This window comes from Lissotriton helveticus, chromosome 1_2, assembly GCF_964261635.1.
Source record: "Lissotriton helveticus chromosome 1_2, aLisHel1.1, whole genome shotgun sequence".
Classification (NCBI taxonomy): Eukaryota; Metazoa; Chordata; class Amphibia; order Caudata; family Salamandridae; genus Lissotriton; species Lissotriton helveticus.
The window spans coordinates 372062967-372083041 of NC_136058.1; the positions used below are offsets into that span (position 1 = coordinate 372062967).

Genomic DNA, 20075 nt, shown 5'->3' on the forward strand with positions numbered 1-20075 from the left:
TGCATTTTAAACCATCTTTGGAATCCCCGCTTCAGGCCCGTTCCCACACATATCAACAGTAACTGTCCCCCACCCCGGTCTCAGTAGGTGATTGCTATCGCGCAGCTGGGCATTCCGGCAGGAGCTGAAATACGCGCAATCGGTCAGGTTCTCATGGGGTTGTGGCATTGATTAATTCCGGCTCCTTTGATGGGAGGCGAGATCCTACTGTACGGTGGCAATAAACTGTATCCGCAGGGGTTGGTTATGGCCTGGGATTGGATCGAACAGCCAGGTGCAGGGGAGGAGTTTATCGAAGGGCCTGTTCGTGCGTGAGGGATGAAAGGGCATGTGGGTTCGGCACAGGAAGTGGCTCCAGGGCAGGGTCGAGCTGAGGATGCTTTATGACTCTAGCATGCGTGCTTGGGGGCTGCCAGTGCACGGGGGATGATTGCGAGGTCGGGGAGACGTGTAGGCGATCGGTAATGTTACGAAATGGCTCCAGTGTCTAAAAATGGCTGCCGCTTACGCGCTCGCAGAGGCCTAAGTTGGACAAGATGGCGCCGGTAATGTTCGCATCACATTCTAATATTTAACAGTCCTTCCTTTGAACATGCCTCGTCATCTTGTCAATCTATGTCGATGTTCATAATATTCTGTATCTCTCTGTCATACAATGCTTTCATATTTTCAAATTTAGTGTCCAAAGTCTTAGGGCATATTGAGTTCATAAAAAGAGAGCATAAGGGCGGTATGCATTGTATCCCCAGGCAGCAACCACATATTACAAAAACTGGCACCAATATTATCATCAACAGTTTCCAGTCCCAGTCTTTCAAAATGTTCCAAAACCTGCTTCCAAATGTCCAACCTTCTTGTTCTTGGTGGATCTCTGATGCCAGTCTGTGAAGGTGTTCGATTGCTTTGTAGACGAAGGTGAGTAGTCTGGGACGAAGGTGCAACAGCTGGCACCGATGATGTGGCATGCTCCTCCACGATCCGCTAGTACCACATCTAAAACAAGGCGGTTTTGCAAAGCCACCAGGCGGACCGCCTGTAGCTCAGCTGTGTTGTTCGTGAGGATGCCAGCTGTGATGTTCAAAGCTGTTTCGACTGTTTGGGTCAGATGTCGGATGGCTGGACTGTTTGCCATCGGACCCCACAGAGGAATGACTCCTTTTGCTGCATCAAGGAACTGTGATGCGGTGGAGTCTCTTTGCTCTATGTCCTTTGAGCGTTTCTGTCTGTGATAGCTTGATGGTGCTACGTACGTTGGAGGAAGGACAAAGGCAATGTAGCAGGTGCCCCCCCCAGCCTTTTGGGAGCCGGGTGTAAGCTTTTGTACCGCAGACAAAGTACATATTTGGGGATGCAACAAATGATGGGGGATCATCAGTGTTCAGAGTCCTTTTTATGGAGCAGGAACTGTGGACCACGATTTTCGTCCCATCGCCCTCAATGCAAACAAGGCCTGAGACGTTCACCACAGATAGGGCCACAGTCAGAGTTGCAGCAGTCCGTTTTCGCAGATATGAGAAGGTGGGTCTGGCTGGGTTCTTGAACACTTGCATTTCGATTCATTCTTTTTCCGGAATGTTCATTTCAAAGGTTGTGTTTGAGGTCAGGGGGCAAAAGGGAGCAGAGGTTTTTCCAGTTTTGTTCAGCCAGAACTCATTGTAGAACTGTGTGATTGTTCCATCAGATGTAGTGTTGTCATTGTAGCTCTCTTGCAGGAGCATTAACCAGGCAAGGCAGGACCCATGAACAGAGAAGGGTGAAGGGATGAAGGGAATAGAATGTTCAGGTGCATGTGGTAGCAGCCCACAGACCCAACAGTTCGTGGCATTGGCAGCAAGGTTGTGTTGATGCAGCAGTTGTACAAAGGAGTTGTTCCAAAATTCTTTGCGTCGTTCACGGAGATGTGGAGAAAGTGATACCAGATAATGTTCTTTCTTGGTGGTGGGCTGCATAGTGGGTGATATTGTCCGGTGAGCTGGAGCACTCTCTTCTATGAGCCATACTGTGACCATTAGTAAGAGGCAGATGAGGGATGCAATGAAAAGTACAATTGTCTTTGAACTATGCAGCTTGGCAATCTTGAAGTCTTTGCGGTGGGTCTTCGTCGTCCGGGATCTTCCATCATTTTCAAGAGGCTCGGTGACTGGCAGGACCACATACTTTGTCTAGCGTTTCTCCTGGTAGCCTTTTGTAGTGTTAGCTACCGCCCTGAGACTTTTGACTCAGTTAGTGGTCTGCTTCGTCGGAGCACTCTCCTTTCGTCGCAAGTTGTACCCTTTTCTGGATGGCACGGTGGGATCGGGAAATTCTGCCAATTCGAGTGTCTCTGATTCTGGGTAACAATTCAGGGCTGGTCTGTCTTTGGTCAGAAGCTCTTCTTGGGTGTCCACGTCTTCATTCGTTGTCAGTATTAGAGATATTCTTTTGCAGTGGTGTGCATGGAGCCAATTTTTCTTTCTTTCCACTCGAAGTGCAGTTTGGGTGGTGATCAAGACTTGCCAGGGGCCCGTCCACCTGGGTTCCAAACTCTTCGACCTCTGGAAGTTCCGTGTCAGGACGAAGTCTCCAGGCCTGATATCATGTCCGGGGCCCCTGGATGCGTCTGGTATGGCTTGCTGCACCTGTTGGTGGATAACAGTTAGTTCTTTGGTAAGATTATGCAGGTAATCAGACATTAGGATGTCCGGGACATCATGGATGGAGGTTGGCTTCGGCGCGGCCCAAATGTTCATTGGCCGGCCAAAGACAACCTCGTACGGAGTCAAGTGATGTCTGGTTGGGGTTGAGCACATTGATAGCAACGCCAGTGGGAGGGCGTCAGGCCATTTCAGTCCTGTGGTGGCAACTATCTTTGCTAGTTTTAGCTTCAGTGTGGCGTTGTGTCTTTCTACCAGGCCTGCAGATTGGGGGTGGAAAACGTCGTGGAACTTTTGTTTTACTCCCAACCCTTTCAATATGAGTTGGATAACTTCGGCTACGAAGTGGGTGCTATTGTTGCTCCATAAAATTCTACAAAGGCCATAGCGTGGGAAAAACTCTTTTAACAACACCTTTGCAGTAGCGGTGGCGGTATTGTCGCGAGTGGGGTAAGCTTCCACCCATTTGCTGAATATGCACACAATAATTAGGACGTATTTCAGACCATGGCACCTTTCTAACTGAATGTAATACATTTGGAGGATTTCAAAGGGATGGTCAGGGACCCCAAACCCTCCCCGTGGTACTACCGTCCCTTTTCCTGGATTGTGTTGTAGGCATACCATGCATTGTTGAACTAGGCGTTTTGCTGAATCTGCTATCCTGTCATTATGCCATACTCTAGTAATCAGTTCGGTCATGGGAGCGGATCATATGTGTGCGGGTAAGTGTGCCATGGTCAAAATGGGGATCATATATGCATTGGGTAACAGCCATTTGTCTTTGTCCTTTGTCCTCCAGCAGCCTTCATCGTCCATTAGTCCCACCCGAGCCCATTAAGTCAGTTTGTGTGGTGTACTCGTCAGTTGAATATCTCTTATAGTGGTCCTAGCGTCTGTCCATTTCTCTGCTTGTGACCTGGTCACATACATTCGTGTTGTCGTTCTGTTTTCAGCTGTGGCTCGAGCAGTGATGTCAGCTAGTGCATTTCCCTGTCCTATAATGTCCGTTACTTTCTTATGTGCTTGGCATTTGATTACTTCTAGCTGTTTGGGGAGGAGGACTCCTTCGGTCAGGGCGGAGACTAGATCTCCATGTAGGATCGGTGTGCCGTGTGAGGTCAGGAATCCCCTTTCTCTCCATAGGAGCCCAAAATGGTGAACTACCCCGAAGGCATACTGGCTGTCCGTGTATATGTTTACTGTCGTCCCTGCTGCTAAAATACATGCTTGTGTGAGGGCAATCAGTTCTGCCGCCTGTGCGGATCGCTGGGCAATTCGGGCTGTCTCAATAATGGTTGGGCTGTGGTGATGGCATATGCGGCTGAGGTGGTGCCATCGGGGAGTTTGATGCATGAGCCATCTACCCATAGTTCTCCGTCAGGTTCTGGGAAGGCAGTGTCTCGGAGGTCTACTCTACTCTTCGTCTGTTCGTCGGTGAGGGTCACACAGTCATGTAGGGGAGTTACGTTAGGGTCGTTTTCAGGCAGTGGTAACAATGTAGCCGGGTTAAGAGTGGTGCATCGTTTCAGGGTAATGTGTGGTGCCAACAGGGTCAACTCGTATCCGGTCTGTCGTGCACTAGTCCGGTGCTGGGTCTTGGTCTGATTCAGGAGGGTGTCAACAGCATGGGGTACTAACACTGTAAGGGGGTTGGAAAGCACAATTCCTTTACTCTGTCGTATCGAAACTGCTGCGGCTGCAAAAGCTCGTAGGCAAGCTGGTAATGCTCTGGCTACGGTGTCAAGAGTGGCTGAGAAATAGGCGCAAGGGCGCTGTTTGGGGCCAATCGATTGTGTCAGGACAGATAATGCACATCCCTCTCTTCCGTGTGTGAAAAGGGAGAATGGTTTGGAGTAGTCTGGAGTTCCTAGAACGGGCGCCGAACAAAGGGCGTCTCGCAATTTTTTGAAAGAGGTCTGGCATTCAGGGGTCCAAGGGAGAGGAAAGGGAACATCTTTGGCTAGAAGGGAAAGTAGGGGCTTAACAATGAGACTAAAGTTCGGCAACCACTGTCAGCAGAATGAGGTGAGGACTACCAGAGAGCGGACTTGCTTATGGCTCTTAGGGACGGGAGTGTCTCGGATAGTCTGGATTCTGTCAGGTGTGAGTTTCCTCCCTTCCTTTGATAAGAGATGTCCTAGATATGTCACTTGGGATTTACAAAACTGCAACTTCTTTCGGGAAACTTTGTGACCATTCTCTGCAAGGAAGTGTAGGAGCTGGATGGTGGCTGTGATTGCAAGTGGAGTGGTGTCGGCTGCTAAAAGGGTATTATCGACATACTGTATCAACACCATTCCGTCCGGTAACTGAACTGCATCTAGCTGTCTTTTGAGCGCTTGGCTATAGATATTCGGGCTTTTGGTGTCCCCCTGCGGTGCTTGACAAAATCTATACAAGCGGGATCTTAGGGTGAATCCGAAGAGGTAGCAGCTGTCTGAGTGAATGGGTATGGAGAAGAATGCATTTTTGAGCTCGATGACAGTGAAGGTGGTGGCAGTGGAAGGGATCAGGGTCAGGATGGTGGTGATGTCAGAGACTACAGGGTACTGTGGCACAACTATCTTGTTGACCTCTCGTAGGTCGATAATGAAGTGGTACGCTTTCTCATCTCCCTCTCCTTGCCTTTTGATGATCGGTAGAATTGGTCTGTTGCAGATGTTGCTTACTACTTCTTCTACTACTCCTGCATCTACTAGTGACTGTATTATTTCAATCAGTGCTTTCTCGCCTTCTGGGGTACTTTCGGTAGGGTCGCGTCCTGTCGTACAGTCACATGCACTGGGTCTATCATCATTCGTCCTACGTCTGAGTCAGCTTTCGCCCATAAGTGCGAGGGTAGAGTATCAAGTAGGGACATGTCTGCGTCAGAAATGGGGTACATGTGTCGTTAAGGGCAAGATCTGAGTAGGCTGGGGTTGTCATATAGGATGACTCGGACTCCTGAGAAAACAGCTGTTTTCTCCAAAAACTAAACCGTGCTAAAATGCTGGGGCAGCCATGTAAATATCGCGTTGTGAACATCAGCGATATTTGCAAGGTTGTCCATCCGGGATACGCCCACTTTGCATCTCATTAGAGCTGAAAAGGGAGGCGTTGAGAAAAAGGGTGCTAACATGCGATTATGCATGTTTGCACCGTCTTGTAAATATGGTGATAGTTTTATCTCCGCTTTTTTGGCTTGTTAAGCCAAAAAAGCAGAGATGAAGCCCTTGTAAACATGCCCCAGGTTTGTTTTGTTTCCCCCGAATAATAACTGAACAGGAGACTTGCCGGGACTATTTACATTTAGGGGTAGAATATGGCAGCCAAAGTTCCTGGTGCAGATCACATTGGCGATGTCATTCCGTGTTATTTTTATAAAATAATAGGTAATAATGCGCGTTTGCAGCTGTTTGACTGAGATATTACCCAAATCAGTGACATGTGCATGGCAAATCCCAGTGGCGATGGCCTGGTGGGTCTTCCTTGCACAAGAGTCTGCCGACTTGGTAGAAATACAGTTTTGTGCATCTGTTTTACAGTAGCACCGGAGTTTAAAATACTGCTTTAATGTCCTGTTGGTGTATAATCAACCTGTACTCACCTTTAGTTTAACTGAAATGTGGTATTTCATAAAACTTCAGCGCTGCACTTTTATTCTGCATTGTTTCAGCTTCTTGCCGGACTAGCGTCTTGTGGCCAGTCCTCTCAGACCTGGAGTCGCACAGAGCAGGAGGCAGTATGTCTCATGATTATCAAAGCCTCTGTTACCTTTTAGAATCCACATGATCAAGCAGAATTGAAATCTTTTTGTGCAGCCTCGGCGCTAGCTTGTCTGCGGTTGCTTTTCACTGCGTGTTTGCACATCTAGGCATGTTATGCACGCAGATCTGCCGCGTAGCAGTGTTCACCTCATAGATCACGGCGTAGCGGGGAGATAAATGTTGAGTGGTGCTCCACACAAGCAACAGGAAGTGGCCTACCGTGACTTCTGCCGAATTAGGAGGCAACAAAAGAGAGTGATGATGCTATTAACCAATGGTGAGTGTGGGCGGGCTAAAAGCCCCTCCTGAGTTTAAAAAAAAATCATAATAGATCGTCGCCATAGAGACAGCGCATGCTCGCTGCCTACAGGCTCGACCTAAAAATTGTAGTACTTCCCCGATTCCTCCACGTGTTCCAGAGTCTACTTCCCTGATTCCTCCACTTGTTCCAGTGTCTACCCATTGAATTGAAACAGGGTACTTGGACAAACTCAAAACTTTGCTCAACAAATTCATATGGCAGAATAAACTGGCAAGTTTACCCTTTAAGCTACTTTGGAGACCCATACCGGAGGGAGGGTTGTGGATTCCTGATTTCAGCCTGTACTACAAGGCACCGCAGCTGCGAGTCATTATTGAGTGGTCACAAAGGGAACCAGATAAGCATTGGCTGCACATGGATAGGGCAATCGTGGGGAGAGTCATATGGGATCTACTGTGGAAACACAAAATAGACCGCTCTGCCAAAGCCTATATCAGTCCTCCAATGGGAACAGTCTTGAGGGTATGGGATGACAAAATCACCCTGGACAACATTCCCCTCTCCCTTCACCCCCATACACTTCAATCCAGCGTTCCCGCCAGGTTTACTCCCAGGTGTGAGAGAGGGGGGTGCCTGACACTATCACATTTATTTCACAATTCTGATATCCTCACCTTTGAACATTGTCAACGAGACTTCAATATAACAAAAGAGGTATTTTTCCACTACCAACAACTTTAGACACTGGGCCCTGCACCCAGAAACAAGGGAAGCTAGCGCAAGGGTTTTTACTCCACTTGAAGCATACGTGAAAAAGATCCAAAGTACCAAAGGCATCATATCTTTCTTTTATTCGCAACTGATATGCTCCCTACAGGGCCAACCTCCACGACACATGGCATTCTGGGATCGCACTCTGGGCCACGACATCTTTGATCTTGAGTGCCATTTGTTATGGAGGGATATACATAAACACAACCACTCCCTTCACCTGAGAGAGGCACAATACAAATTATTATACGATTGGTACCTATATCCCACAAAACTGAAAAGAATCTACCCTGACACTTCGGATCTCTGCTGGAGGGGCTGCGGTCTAATGGGGGACTTTCGCCACATCTGGTGGGATTGCCCGAGCATCTGTCCATTTTGGCCCGAAATTCTAGCCCAAATAAAGGAGATACTGAGCTATCCCATAACAGATACAATCTTCTCTGTGCTATTAGGGCTCAGGTCAGATTCCCTAAAACACCAGACAAAGGCAGATAAAGGTATCATGTGGCTATGTTTGGGGGCAGCCAAAATGGCAGTGGCGGCAGCCTAGAAAAAAGCTGAGGCACCTTCTACCACACAGTGGCACGCACTTCTTTAGCAGGCACGAACTTTGGAGAGGTTAAGTGACATCATTCGAGACTATTTACATTTTTTTAAATATACTTGAGGTTCCTTAACCAGCTATCTTTCAACTGGGTTGCCACTGCTGGCGTGCCCGTCCAGAACAAGGGCACTGCATCTTTTTCAATTCTAGCTGTTTGCCCTGGAGATAACAGAGTTGCTGGAATGATGTCCCCGTCCCCAGGCCTCTTCCTCTATATCTGTATAGCCATACATAAATATAGTCCAGTCTCGGCTTCTCCGGTTGAGTAACTTATATTGTTATATTTTACTTCTTTAGTTCTGTTTACTTAGTTCAAGGTTTGGATGGGGGGGTGGGCAAGAGGGAGGCCGGGTTTACTTTGCCTTTATAAGGCTTGAACAATACAACTGTAATGATTAAGAAGACACAGGCCGGTGCCATTAAGTAGGAAACTGAAGCAGGAAATAGCTCACTGTATCATATTGCTGTTTTCTGTATCATAAATGCTGGATGTAAAAGTTGCAAAAATTACAATAAAAAGGACTTTGACAAAACAAATGATATGTTCTTTATTTATTTGAAAAGTTTTATAAGGCGCGAACATGACCCTTGTGGGTATCAGAGCGCTGTACACAAAGGCAAAAGTATGAATAAATCCAGTCTAATGGAGGTCAACACTGTAAAACAACAACAAGTAAACAAACAAAATCAGGTAGCAGGTAATGGGCCCGAAAGTTCAGTTTCTTATATAGTGCAATATATTTCTTGTAACATTCAGCAAAACAATCATAGAGTGACTCGTCGCAACATAGTAAAATAAATTCCAAATCTGTTATCGGCGCAAGAAGTATTCTTCTAGTATAGTTCCGGAAGGGCCCTAGTGTAAATTAACAATTTACCAACCAATCAAAAATAAATATAGAAAGATATGTTGGGATAAATGACAAATCTGTCAACATGGGGACTTGAAAGAGAGTACAGGATGATGTATTTAATGTTCACTCAGGAAAAGCCATTTGGCCTATTTCTTGAAAAAGGCAGTGGAAGGATTGGCTCTAATCTCCGTAGGAAGAGCGTTCCAAATTCTAGGAACAAGACCGTAGAAAGTACATTTGCACATCATTTTCTTTTTGAATTTAGGAGGTTTCAAGAGTAGTGTTGACGTACTTCTTAAGTTCCGACCGGAGCCAGAAAGAACACGCTTGTTCACCAGATAGGCTGGAGTATGTAATGCAGGGCTTTATGCGTGAGGCAAGCTATTTTGAATCAGATCCTGGCTTCAATAGACAGCCAGTTAAGCTGCACAAGGTCCGGTGTGATGCGATCGTGTTTTTTGGTGCCTGTGATGAGCCTGGCCGATACATTGAGCGTGATATCGCAAACTCGATTTAGGAAGCCCTGTAAGGGTCACCAAACCATATTCAAGTTGTGTGATCACCAGGGATTGAACTGCAGGCTGTAAGTCATCTGGCGGAAGGAAAGTCTTCATTTTCTTAAGGGTGTTCAGATGAAAGTTGGCACCCCTAATAGTGGCACTGATGTGAGGTTGTATATTAAGGTATTTGTCCAAGGTAATGGCTAGCGATTAAGTGGAATCAACAACATGAGGTGCGTAGATAAGGGCTGTGAGTTGTTTTAGTCATTCCAGGATAGGTGCAGAGTGGTTGTGTGAGGCATTCCACAGTAATTCAGTTTTGAGGGTATTCAACAAAAGATGGTTCTGGGCTAACCATTGTTGAGTTTGTGAGAGAGCCTCATTTAAAGTTTTAATGTCATCCAGAGAGGAGATCTTCAGGGAAAGTTGTGTGTGATCCGTGTACATGTAGTAATGAATGTGAGAATGGTTCAGAATGACAGTGTGAGGTTCCACAAAGAGGTTGAAGAGTGTGGGCGAGAGTGCGGATTCTTGCGGAACCCCAATCCTGACCGGAGTACTGGATGCGAGGGACTGGTTGATTTTAATCCTTTGTGTATGGGTATGTACGAAAGAGGCAAACCACTTTAGGACCAGTCCTGAGAGACCCATCCTCAGTTGAAGAAGCTTAATCAGGTTTCCATGTTTGATGGTGTTAATTGCAGAAGACAGGTCAAGAAGGATCAGAAGACAAGGGACATTTTGATCAATGGATTTCAGGGCGTCATCCACAATGTGAGTTAGAGCAGTTGCAGTACTATGCCCTGTAGTTGAAATTTCTCTGTATGGTTGCAGCGCTGCTTGTGGACACATATCTCGAGCACTTTGGCTAGCGTCATGCTGGTGGTGATCGGTCAGAAGTTAGTACAATTAGATAAATCCGAGTTGGGCTTCTGGGGGATGGGAGTTACTTGCCAAATATTTAGGCAATCAGGGATGTTCCCCTGCAGGAGAGATTCATGAATGATCCTCGACCAAAGAGGTAGAATGGCCGAGTTGAGGTCTTTAAAAAATTTAGCAGGCAGTGGATCATTGAAGTGATTGGCCCGTTTTAGAGTTGCCATAACTGGGAGTAGTTCTGTGCAATCTGGTAGAATAAAGGAGTTCCAAAAGCCATCATTTTTGGGAGAACAACCAAGCAGTAAGGAGACTGCCAAAGGATCCACATGCTCCACTGATGATGTAGTGTAGATTAGAGGTGGCACCATGGGAGTGTCAGGATGCAGCTCCTGTTCAATTTTCCTACTTTTTTCAGAGAGGTGCACTGTGAAGTCCTCCCCACTGGGAAGCGGAATCAAGGACACTAGGTTGTGGTTGGAAGTGTGGTTTACTTGCCATTTGATGATTTCAAATAGCATCTTGGGTCTATTTTTAGCACTGTTCAGCTGCTCCCTGAAATAGTCCATTTTAGCAATGCAGATTTTTTTGTTGGAGGCGCTACTTATTTTACTTAGCTGATAGAGGCTAGTTGTGGAAGGCTCATTTCTCCAGAGCCTCTCTGAAAGCCTATGTTTACAGCATTCGTCAGTTTGGGTTGTTTGATCCTTTTATGTTGTTTTGGTGCAATGGCGTCAAAGATATTAGCCACAGTGCTACTGTAGTCATCCGAAAGATCATCAAGGTTAGTCATGTCAGGGGGAGGCTGAAGTCTATTCCTAGTGATGGCAGTAAGATCATTGATGTTGAGTCTCTCTTGTTGTGAGACAATTGTTTAGCTTTAAGCAGTTGTCCATTTCGGTGAGTGGTCTTTTCCAGTATGTGGAAGGCAATTTGATGATGGTCCGACCAGTCACAAGGAAGGATGTCATCTATTTGAATGATATCGTCTCTAGCAATAATGACGTCGAGGGTTGTGCCTTTGTTGTGGGTAGGTCCCTTACAAACCTGAGAGCAGTTAAGATCCGAGAGGAAAGACTTAAAGGAGTTGACTAAAAGATCATTGGTGTCATTCCACTGGAGATTGAAGTCTCCGAGGAAGATATGGTATAGTTGATCCGAACATGAGCTAATAACGCCATGATTTGGTCTATGAAGATCAAATTGTCACCCGGTGGATGAAAAATCACTTGACGCACACAGACAACCTTGCCCTTGTTCCAAATTTCTGTTACTCGTAGCTCACAGGAAGATAGCAGAACCTTCAGAGATTGTTTTATAGTTAGGCTGGAGCGATGAATGCAAGCAATGCCCCCCTGACGCTCACATCGGATAATGGCATAATCAGGCGGGACTAAGATTTCAAGAACAGTGGAGGAGGCCTCATTGAGCCAGGTTTCGGTGGGAATCAGTAAGTCCAAGTCTTGCGCTTAGAATAGTGCAGAGATGTCTGCAGCATGTTTCAGGGCCGATCCGTAGTTGATCAGCATCGAATTAATGTGCAGGGAGGTGTTAATCTCTTACTGATGAGCAGTAGTAATTTGGAGTAGGTTTTCCTTATTAACCGATCTGAGGTTGACCCTGGGTTCCTTGTCAGGATCCGAGGAGATAACAGGGATGTTGATAGTGGTGTTAGAGGAGGCAAATGACCCCATGCCATTGTACGAGAGTACAAGAGCGAAGGTGGACTCAGCCGAGAGCTGAAACCTACGGGGTCTGGATTGATGGTTAGGAAGAGGCCTAGAATTCCAACTGGAACGAAGTGGGAATCGGGTACGGGATTGTTCGTCCCCATCCCCGTGGACTCCAGGAGGATTGCGTTGCTCATTCCCAAGTGGAGGGAGTATATGCATTATTAAATGCAATATTTCTCAATTACCTCTAATAAAGAAGTGTTAATTCTGAAACATGTAGAGTTCAGTTCATCAAATGAGGAGAGATAACTTGGATAATATTCATGAATTATTGAAAACAAATTGTTATATTGAAGTATTCTAAGGATTTGAATTCACCAATAATAATTAAATCACAAATTAACATTTGTTTAAAGGATTGTGTCATTCATTCTGTACAATTAACTGATAGGTATAACAAGATTCCATTCTGTCTTCTGTACACAATTTTGACTGCCTCTTCCTGTTCTGTCTCTCTCCACAGCAGGTCTACCATCCACGACTGAGCTGCCAACAGCTGCGGGCGGGAGCAGCTGGCCCTACCTAGTGGGCTTCATCGCTGCTGCCATCAGCATCTCCGTCCTCATCGCCATTGTCGCCAAATGCAAGATCTTCCACCGCTACTTTGCCAGTTATAGACACCAGCCTCTTCCTGAGAGTGACTCCATGCATCAGTCTGAGGCGGATCTCTCAGACGCAACCCTGGCGAGGAGGCAGGTGGATGGGCGACACCAGGCCTTCCCTCAGGCGGAGGATGATGATGGCTTCATTGAGGACAACTACATCCAGCCAGGTGACACGCTGCAAGAGGAAGACGATGGGGATGATCTCTTCACTGTCTAAAGGGCCTGTGGGGTCTAAAGCATCACATCACTGACCTGTTTGGCATCTGAAGTGCCAGCGGGACCTAAGGCAAGAACTCACAGACATGTGTACTACCTGAGGTACCAGTGGGTCCTGCTGGGATACCTCTTACACATGTTGACCATCTCAGAGACTGCTGGGTCTGGCCGATGCCTACTCACCGCACCAGTATCCATCTGAGGCTCAGGTGTATCTTTCCAAGATACCTCTTACACATGTCCACCATCTGAGATATCTCTGGGTCCTGCCATCTCTCTTCTCCGGACCATTTCACCATGTCAGGCTCAGGTGTCTCCTTCCAAGATACCTCTAACACATGTCCACCATCTGAGATATCGCTGGGTCCTGCCATCTCTCCTCCCTGGACCATTTCACCATATCAGGTGTCTCCTTCCAAGATACCTCTTACACATGTCCACCATCTGAGATATCACTAGGTGCTGCCATCTCTCCTCCCTGGACCATTTCACCATGTTGGTGTCTCCTTCCAAGATACCTCTTACACATGTCCAACATCTGAGATATCGCTTGGTCCTGCCATCTCTCTTCTCCGGACCATTTTACCATGTCAGGTTCAGGTGTCTCCTTCCAAGATACCTCTTACACACGTCCACCATCTGAGATATCGCTGGGTCCTGCCATCTCTCCTCCCTGGACCATTTCACCAAGTCAGGCTCAGGTGTCCCCTTCGAAGATACCTCTTACACATGTCCACAGAAATCCACCCAACCACTCCTGTAACTGAGTGAAAGACTCCCAGACCTTGTCATCACTTGAGAGGACGCTGCTGCATGGTGCCACAGCAATCCACCCGACCACTCCTGGAACTGAGTGAAAGACTCCCAGGCATTGTCATCACTTGAGAGGACGCAGGGGTGTGGCACCACAGCAATCCACTGGACCATTTGGAACTGAGTGAAAGACTCCCAGACCTTGTCATCACTTGAGAGGACGCAGGGGTGTGGTGCCACAGCAATCCACCGGACCTCTCCTGGAACTGAGTGAAAGGCTCCCAGGCCTTGTCATCATTTGAGAGGACGCTGGGGCGTGGCGCGACATCAATCCACCAGATCACTCCTGGAACTGAGTGAAAGACTCCCGGATCGTGTCATCACTTGTGAGGATGCTGGGGCGTGACGCCACAGCAATCAACCCGACCACTCCTGGAACTGAGTGAAAGACTCCCAGGCCTTGTCATCACTTAAGAGGACACTGGGGCGTGGTGCCACAGCAATCCACCCGAACACTCCTGGAACTGAGTGAAAGTCCTGCTAGCTTGATCTTTTAAACTATAATTAATTTTCCATGCTTTTTACCATTGAATTTCCTTTTGCATATGACTTGCGCTTTTTTCCTACATCCTTACCTCAGAAGTGAAGGGTTGGGGGCTGAGGCTTCTGTGGGTTAGGTAGGATAAGAGACTTAGGTGCATTGGGTTGTGTCATCACGGTTTGGAGTTTTGTTCGGCTGACTTATCGGGTTGAAGTCACCAGGAGAGGCACATGGAAAGACAGTGAAGAAGAAGGAGGCAATCAATATGTGAGGTTAAAGGTCAGAAGACCACCTGGAATAGAAATAGAATAGGGGAGGGAAGTCCAGTTTGGGGTTCAGATGTGGTGCATTCGTCGTGTCCAACCCAACGAAGCCTTTTAGGGACTTACTAAAATTTGGTATATCACTTTACGAAGTGTGATAAGATAGAGGATAGTGTGGGAAGTGAGTGAATAAAAAGGGACACACCTTTCCTTGCAGTGAGGATATCATGGACACAGAAAGAGTCCTCGCTCTGAGGCACATGACATGCGAGAGTCACGATTGAGCTTCAGCGATGCCTAGAGGCGACACAGGGAGCGATCCCCCACTTGGAAACTTTGGGCTTGATTACAATCTTGGTGGATGGGATACTCTGTTACAAACATGACGGATATCACGTCCTCCGTATTATGAGTGAGTTCCATAGGATCTAATTGCAAAGCGAAATAACCCTGTCCGCCAAGATCAAATCAAATCAGGTGTTTGTTAAGCGCGACTACTCACCTGTAAGTGTCTCAAGGTCCTGGGGGGTGGGTGGGTTCACTGGTTCCAGTCCATCAAGAAGGGGGTCTGTCGAAGAGCCAGGTGTTGAGGTTTCTTGCGAAGATGGAGAGCGATGTTATCAGGTCTTTTATTTCTTTGACTACCCTTAGAAACTGCTGAGCAGTGTCAGAGGCCAAATCTGCAACACCTCATCCAGAAGTGCAAGTGGTTAAAAGATACAAGAAGAACAAGAAGAAAAACATGAAGTGAAAAAAGCCAAGTTGTTGAAATGAAACTCAGTGAAGAGTTAATACAGCTGAGCTCAAGCAAAGTGTAATCTGCCCTGCAGAGAAAGTGTTCAATCTACATCAAGCCATTTGAAATTGGAAACTTCCTGTCTTGAGTGAAGGAGCAGAGAAGATGCAGAAAAGAACATCTCCAGCCATGCAAAAAGACTTTATATATAGCTGCCAAGGTTTCAGATTACTGTGTGTGACATTTTCAAAAGTTCAGTGTAATTATGAGTGACATTTAAATGACTATAAGTGACACTTTGTAGAAGGCAAAATGAAACCATGAAGGTGAGGGAAGCATGTAAATATCAGAAATTACACGCATTTGAGCAATGAGACTGTGCCAGCCAAAGCAAGTTTTCATAGCATAGCAAGTCAGTGCAAAAGTAGGAGATCATAACTTACACCACAGCTGCCACGTTTTCAGATTGGTTGTCTGACGTTTCCATCATTTCAATGCACTTATTAGTGATATTCAACTGCAAATGAGTCAAACTTAGAGAAACATTTTGCTGTGAGTAAAAGCAAGCAATCAAGTGCATTGAAAGAGCTAAAATACAAGAAACTTCAAACTTTTGAGCAGTGAGAAGTTCTAACAAGCATTTGCAATGCAATAGGTCTTGCATTAGTGAAAATGTGAGCTATAGGTGTTGTAAATGTTAATTTTTTTTTCTTGTTTAAAATTATGCCAGCAGTAGCATACATAAGAAGAAAGAAATTCCACATGAAGGAAGGGGGGCAGTACCACAAGCTGTTACTGGGACACCTTGTAACAGCCTGTGGTATTGTAACCTTTCCTTAAGAGATAATTCTTTTAACCAGAGCGATACACGTGGAAACAGTGGCTGCAAGGGCTGGGCGAGAGCGCACTGGAATGAGGCTTCATTCGGGTGAAACTGCCCTGCCTGGAAGGAAGCAGCACTAGTTACCCAGAACTGACATGAGTAGCCACCCGGAAGCGTGAGGATGCGGCTGCACTGAAAAAGGCAGCACTGGAACAAATGCGGGCTAAACATATAAGCATGGCGGCTTGTGAACCAGGCACCATGACGATAAATGAAAAAGTCCTGAAACAAAACAGATGCAGCCCTGCAGCGTAACTAAACTGTAGTTGGTCAGTGCTGCGTGCCATGAAACGGATGTGACGTCTCGGAAGCCCAAGCCAATAGGGAGCCAGGAAATTAGAGCAACATAGGACTGACCCAATGGCAAGCAGCAGGCGGGATTATACTCTGTATACCCATTACACCAGATTTTGCAGACAGCGCATGTGCGCTGTCTAGGCTCAACCTAAAAAAAACTGGAGACTAATGCAAAACTACTTAAGTCACTAACCTAAAACCACTTTCAAAGGTAACTATTCTATAAAACAATGGAAGACACAGCTTAGTTGAGAAAGTTCAAAGGGGGTCAGTCACCAGCAGGATGTCAGTACCTCCGCTGCATAAGGCAGTATATGACTTGCTGGAAGACTGGCACCACAGCGCTGAAAAGAGGGCATCACATGGTCAGAGCATGTCACATATACCTTCCAGGGACCTGACTTGATGTCAGATGTACCCTGAGGATGGGGAGGTGGAGCTGTCCTGGCAAGGTGGGGGGGAGGGGGGGGGCAGGGCATGGAAAAAGAAAACTGCCACCCATGTCCTCATATGCTATAAGCGTGTTTTGCATATGTCAGACTCTGTCCATTTAAGCTTGCTGCAGGATTTTGTTTTCATCAGAAATCATCAGCAGTCCTACCCAGTCCACCTACCTAGCCTGGCAGGCCCACAAACAAACAAAAGAATCATCCCACACTCTGGCCTGATGCAGAGACGTTTAAAGGCATGGGCAAAGTGGGCTCTTGCCCAGGGCCCCAGTCTTTTAGGCGACCCCCTTAAGCGAGTCTTGCCCTGATCACCTTGAATGATTCTTAGATTGCTTCAAATACCATTTTTCTTTCATTTATTTTGAAAGTGCGTGATGTGTGGGAGTTTACTACAGACATTTTGCAGAGAAATGTTGTGTTTATGTTTCATGCAACATCTGTAAAAAAGTTTCTTTTAGATCAAAACAGGACTTCTCATATTCATATGTCACAAAGATTGTTTGCAGTAATATTAGTGTGCCGCTGCTCTGTTACAATATTGAAAACATACCTCACTATCAGGGCCAGTGAGTGACCTGGCCAAGAGGGCATGAAAGAACCGAAACTGGATCATACATTTAAAGCTGTTATAAAAATGGGTCCCCAAAATACGCTTGACCCAGGGTCCCCCAAATCCTTAACATGTTCCTGACCTGACGTCTCAGAGACCGAACTGCACCGTTGGCAGAATGGCTGCGAAACAGATTGCTGCAACATATATAGAGCAACAAAGAGTATGCTTAAATTCGGCCCAATGACCTCTGATTGGATGAAAGCAGGCTACGGCCGTTCAACCAGTAAAGACATAGGGACATTGCTCCCTTCCCCGTTGGGATGAACTTCGAAGAGGGTTACTCAGGGCACCTCTGTCTAGGTGATGAGCAGGCTCTCTGATTGGACGCTGCTTCCCCATGGGTTTCTGTTTCCAAGAATCTCCCACTGCAGTTGTAAAATGGTTTTCCACGGCCATTGTAAAATGGCTTCCCACTGCCATTGTAAGATGGCTTCCCAGGGCCATTGTAAAATGACTTACCATGGCCATTGTGAAATGGCTTCCCACATCCATTGTGAAATGGCTACCAACTGCCATTGTGAAATGGCTTCCCTCGGCCATTGTAAAATGACTTCCTAGGGCCATTGTGAAATGACTTCCTAGGGCCATTGTGAAATGGCTTCCCATGGCCATTGTGAAATGGCTTCCCAAGGCTATTGTAAAATGGCTTCCCAAGGCCATTGTAAAATGGCTTTCCACAGCCATTGTAAAATGGCTTCCCACTGCCATTGTAAGATGGCTTCCCAGGGCCATTGTAAAATGACTTCCCACGGTCATTGTGAAATGGCTTCCCACGTCCATTGTGAAATGGCTTCCCACAGCCATTGTGAAATGGCTAACCATGGCCATTGTGAAATGGCTTCCCACGGCCATTGTAAAATGGCTTCACACAGCCAGTGTAAAATGGCTTCCCACGTCCATTGTAAAATGGCTTCCCACGCCCATTGTAAAATGGCTTCCCAAGGCCAGTGTAAAATGGCTTCCCACGGCCATTGTAAAATGGCTGCCTTGATGCATCTTGTTTAAGCTTGGCACTGAACCTATGTCATAGTACTCTACTTTTTGTAGTTAAATGTTGTATTTGTGGCAAAAACTTTTACAAAATGGTGGCAAACATTGTTTATGAATGTTGCTCCCATTTATTTATTAAAGCAGGTGCAATTACCACACGGAGCCTAGTGGAAATACCATCCGCACCCCAGTGGAATACCACCTGCAGCCCAAATACCACCAGCTGTCCAGTGCAAATGCCACCCACAGCTCAGTGCAAATACCGCCAGCAGTTTACTGCAAATACCACTGGCAACCTAGTGCAAATACCACAAGCATACCAATTCAAATACCACCTGCAGCCCAGTGCAAATACCACCTGCAGTCCAGTGCAAATACCCCCCGCAGCCCAGGGTAAATGCCACCGCAACCCAGTACAAATACCTCCCGCAGACCAATCCAAATACCACCTGCAGCTCAGTACAAATACCACCTGCAGTCCCGTGCAAATACCACCCACAGCCCAGTGCATATACCACCCACAGGCCAGTGCAAATACCACACGCAGTCCAGTGCAAATACAACCTGCAGCGTAGTGCAAATACCACCCACAGTCCAGTGCAAATACAACCTGCAGCGTAGTGCAAATACCACCCACAGCCCAGGGCAAATACCACCCACAGCCCAGTGCAAATACCACCCACAGCCTAGTGCAAATACGATCAGTTCCAGGATATAATTTTCCTCTATACTTGGATATCAGTCGAAATAAGTGGTTAAAGTATTCGTTTAATATTTACCAGGTGAATAATTTTTACAAATGAAACCGATCAGCTCCACACAGATGAGTGACACGAGTCTGTGATCGATTAACTGCAGGAGTCTTGTCTCTAGCCACTAACCTAGAAGAAAGCTTCCTCATCCAATCATCGTACACTGAGAGTCAGGATTTTTTTTCTTATTTAATCATTTTGTCAAAAATTGAAATTGCATGTGCACAAAAAAGTCATCGATTTTTCAGCAAATGTGCCTTTTTGTAACATTAAACAATGACAAAACTTTGGACTGCTTTATTGTACACATACTTCTATGGGGTACGCAGGGGTACACTCCCTCGGTGCACTGAGGCTTAGCTGAGCAGGAATCATGAACTCTATTCTTCACTAGTGTGTCCAGTGTAGAAAGTAAGGTGCACACAGCTGGTTACCTCCAAATGTACAAAGGTGTCAGACATCACAATTTCACAGAGTGACTTTTGCAAAAATGTGCACAAGGGTACAATATCCACTAAAAACGTTTCGTGTTAAAATTATCTCCCCAAAACTTTATTTCAAGATAAGTAATTTTGGATTTTTTGTCCCTGAAATACTAGTAAGACTTTTCAGCCACTTTGTGTCCTCAATGCTTAGCCAATTCATGAAGTTTAACATACTTATAAAAATAAGAAATATATACAGAGTTGTGGAGTACAACTTCACACAGCGGGTAACCACACACGTATTACCTCTTTATGGTTACCCACAATGCCCTTTGTGGTGGACCCTAAAATATTCTGTCTGGAGCTCAGGCGGCTGAAGACCTCTGCGTAACACAGATGCGGCATCGGCTCTATTGTGGAGGGCTCGCGTATGGAGGCTGGTGTGGTGGTGATGGTGGTGTTGGCTTACTGGTTGCTTTAGCTCCACCAGATGCCTTTGACACCCCCAACAAACCCTAGCTTCTGAGATAAGGTGAAGGGGACTGAGATGCACAAATGTACAGTCTT

The 20075-nt window shown here is 46.3% G+C and overlaps 1 protein-coding gene across 1 annotated transcript in view; it reads left to right on the forward strand.

The window, feature by feature from the left end:
• C1_2H1orf210 (chromosome 1_2 C1orf210 homolog) overlaps positions 1 to 19372 on the forward strand; it is a 235677-nt gene extending 216305 nt beyond the window's left edge. Inside the window, exon 3 of the mRNA XM_078672358.1 lies at positions 12449 to 19372. Coding sequence (XP_078528484.1) covers positions 12449 to 12807 — 359 coding nt within the window. The 3' untranslated portion in view covers positions 12808 to 19372. The remainder of the gene's footprint in view (positions 1 to 12448) is intronic.
• Positions 19373 to 20075: the final 703 nt, after the last annotated feature.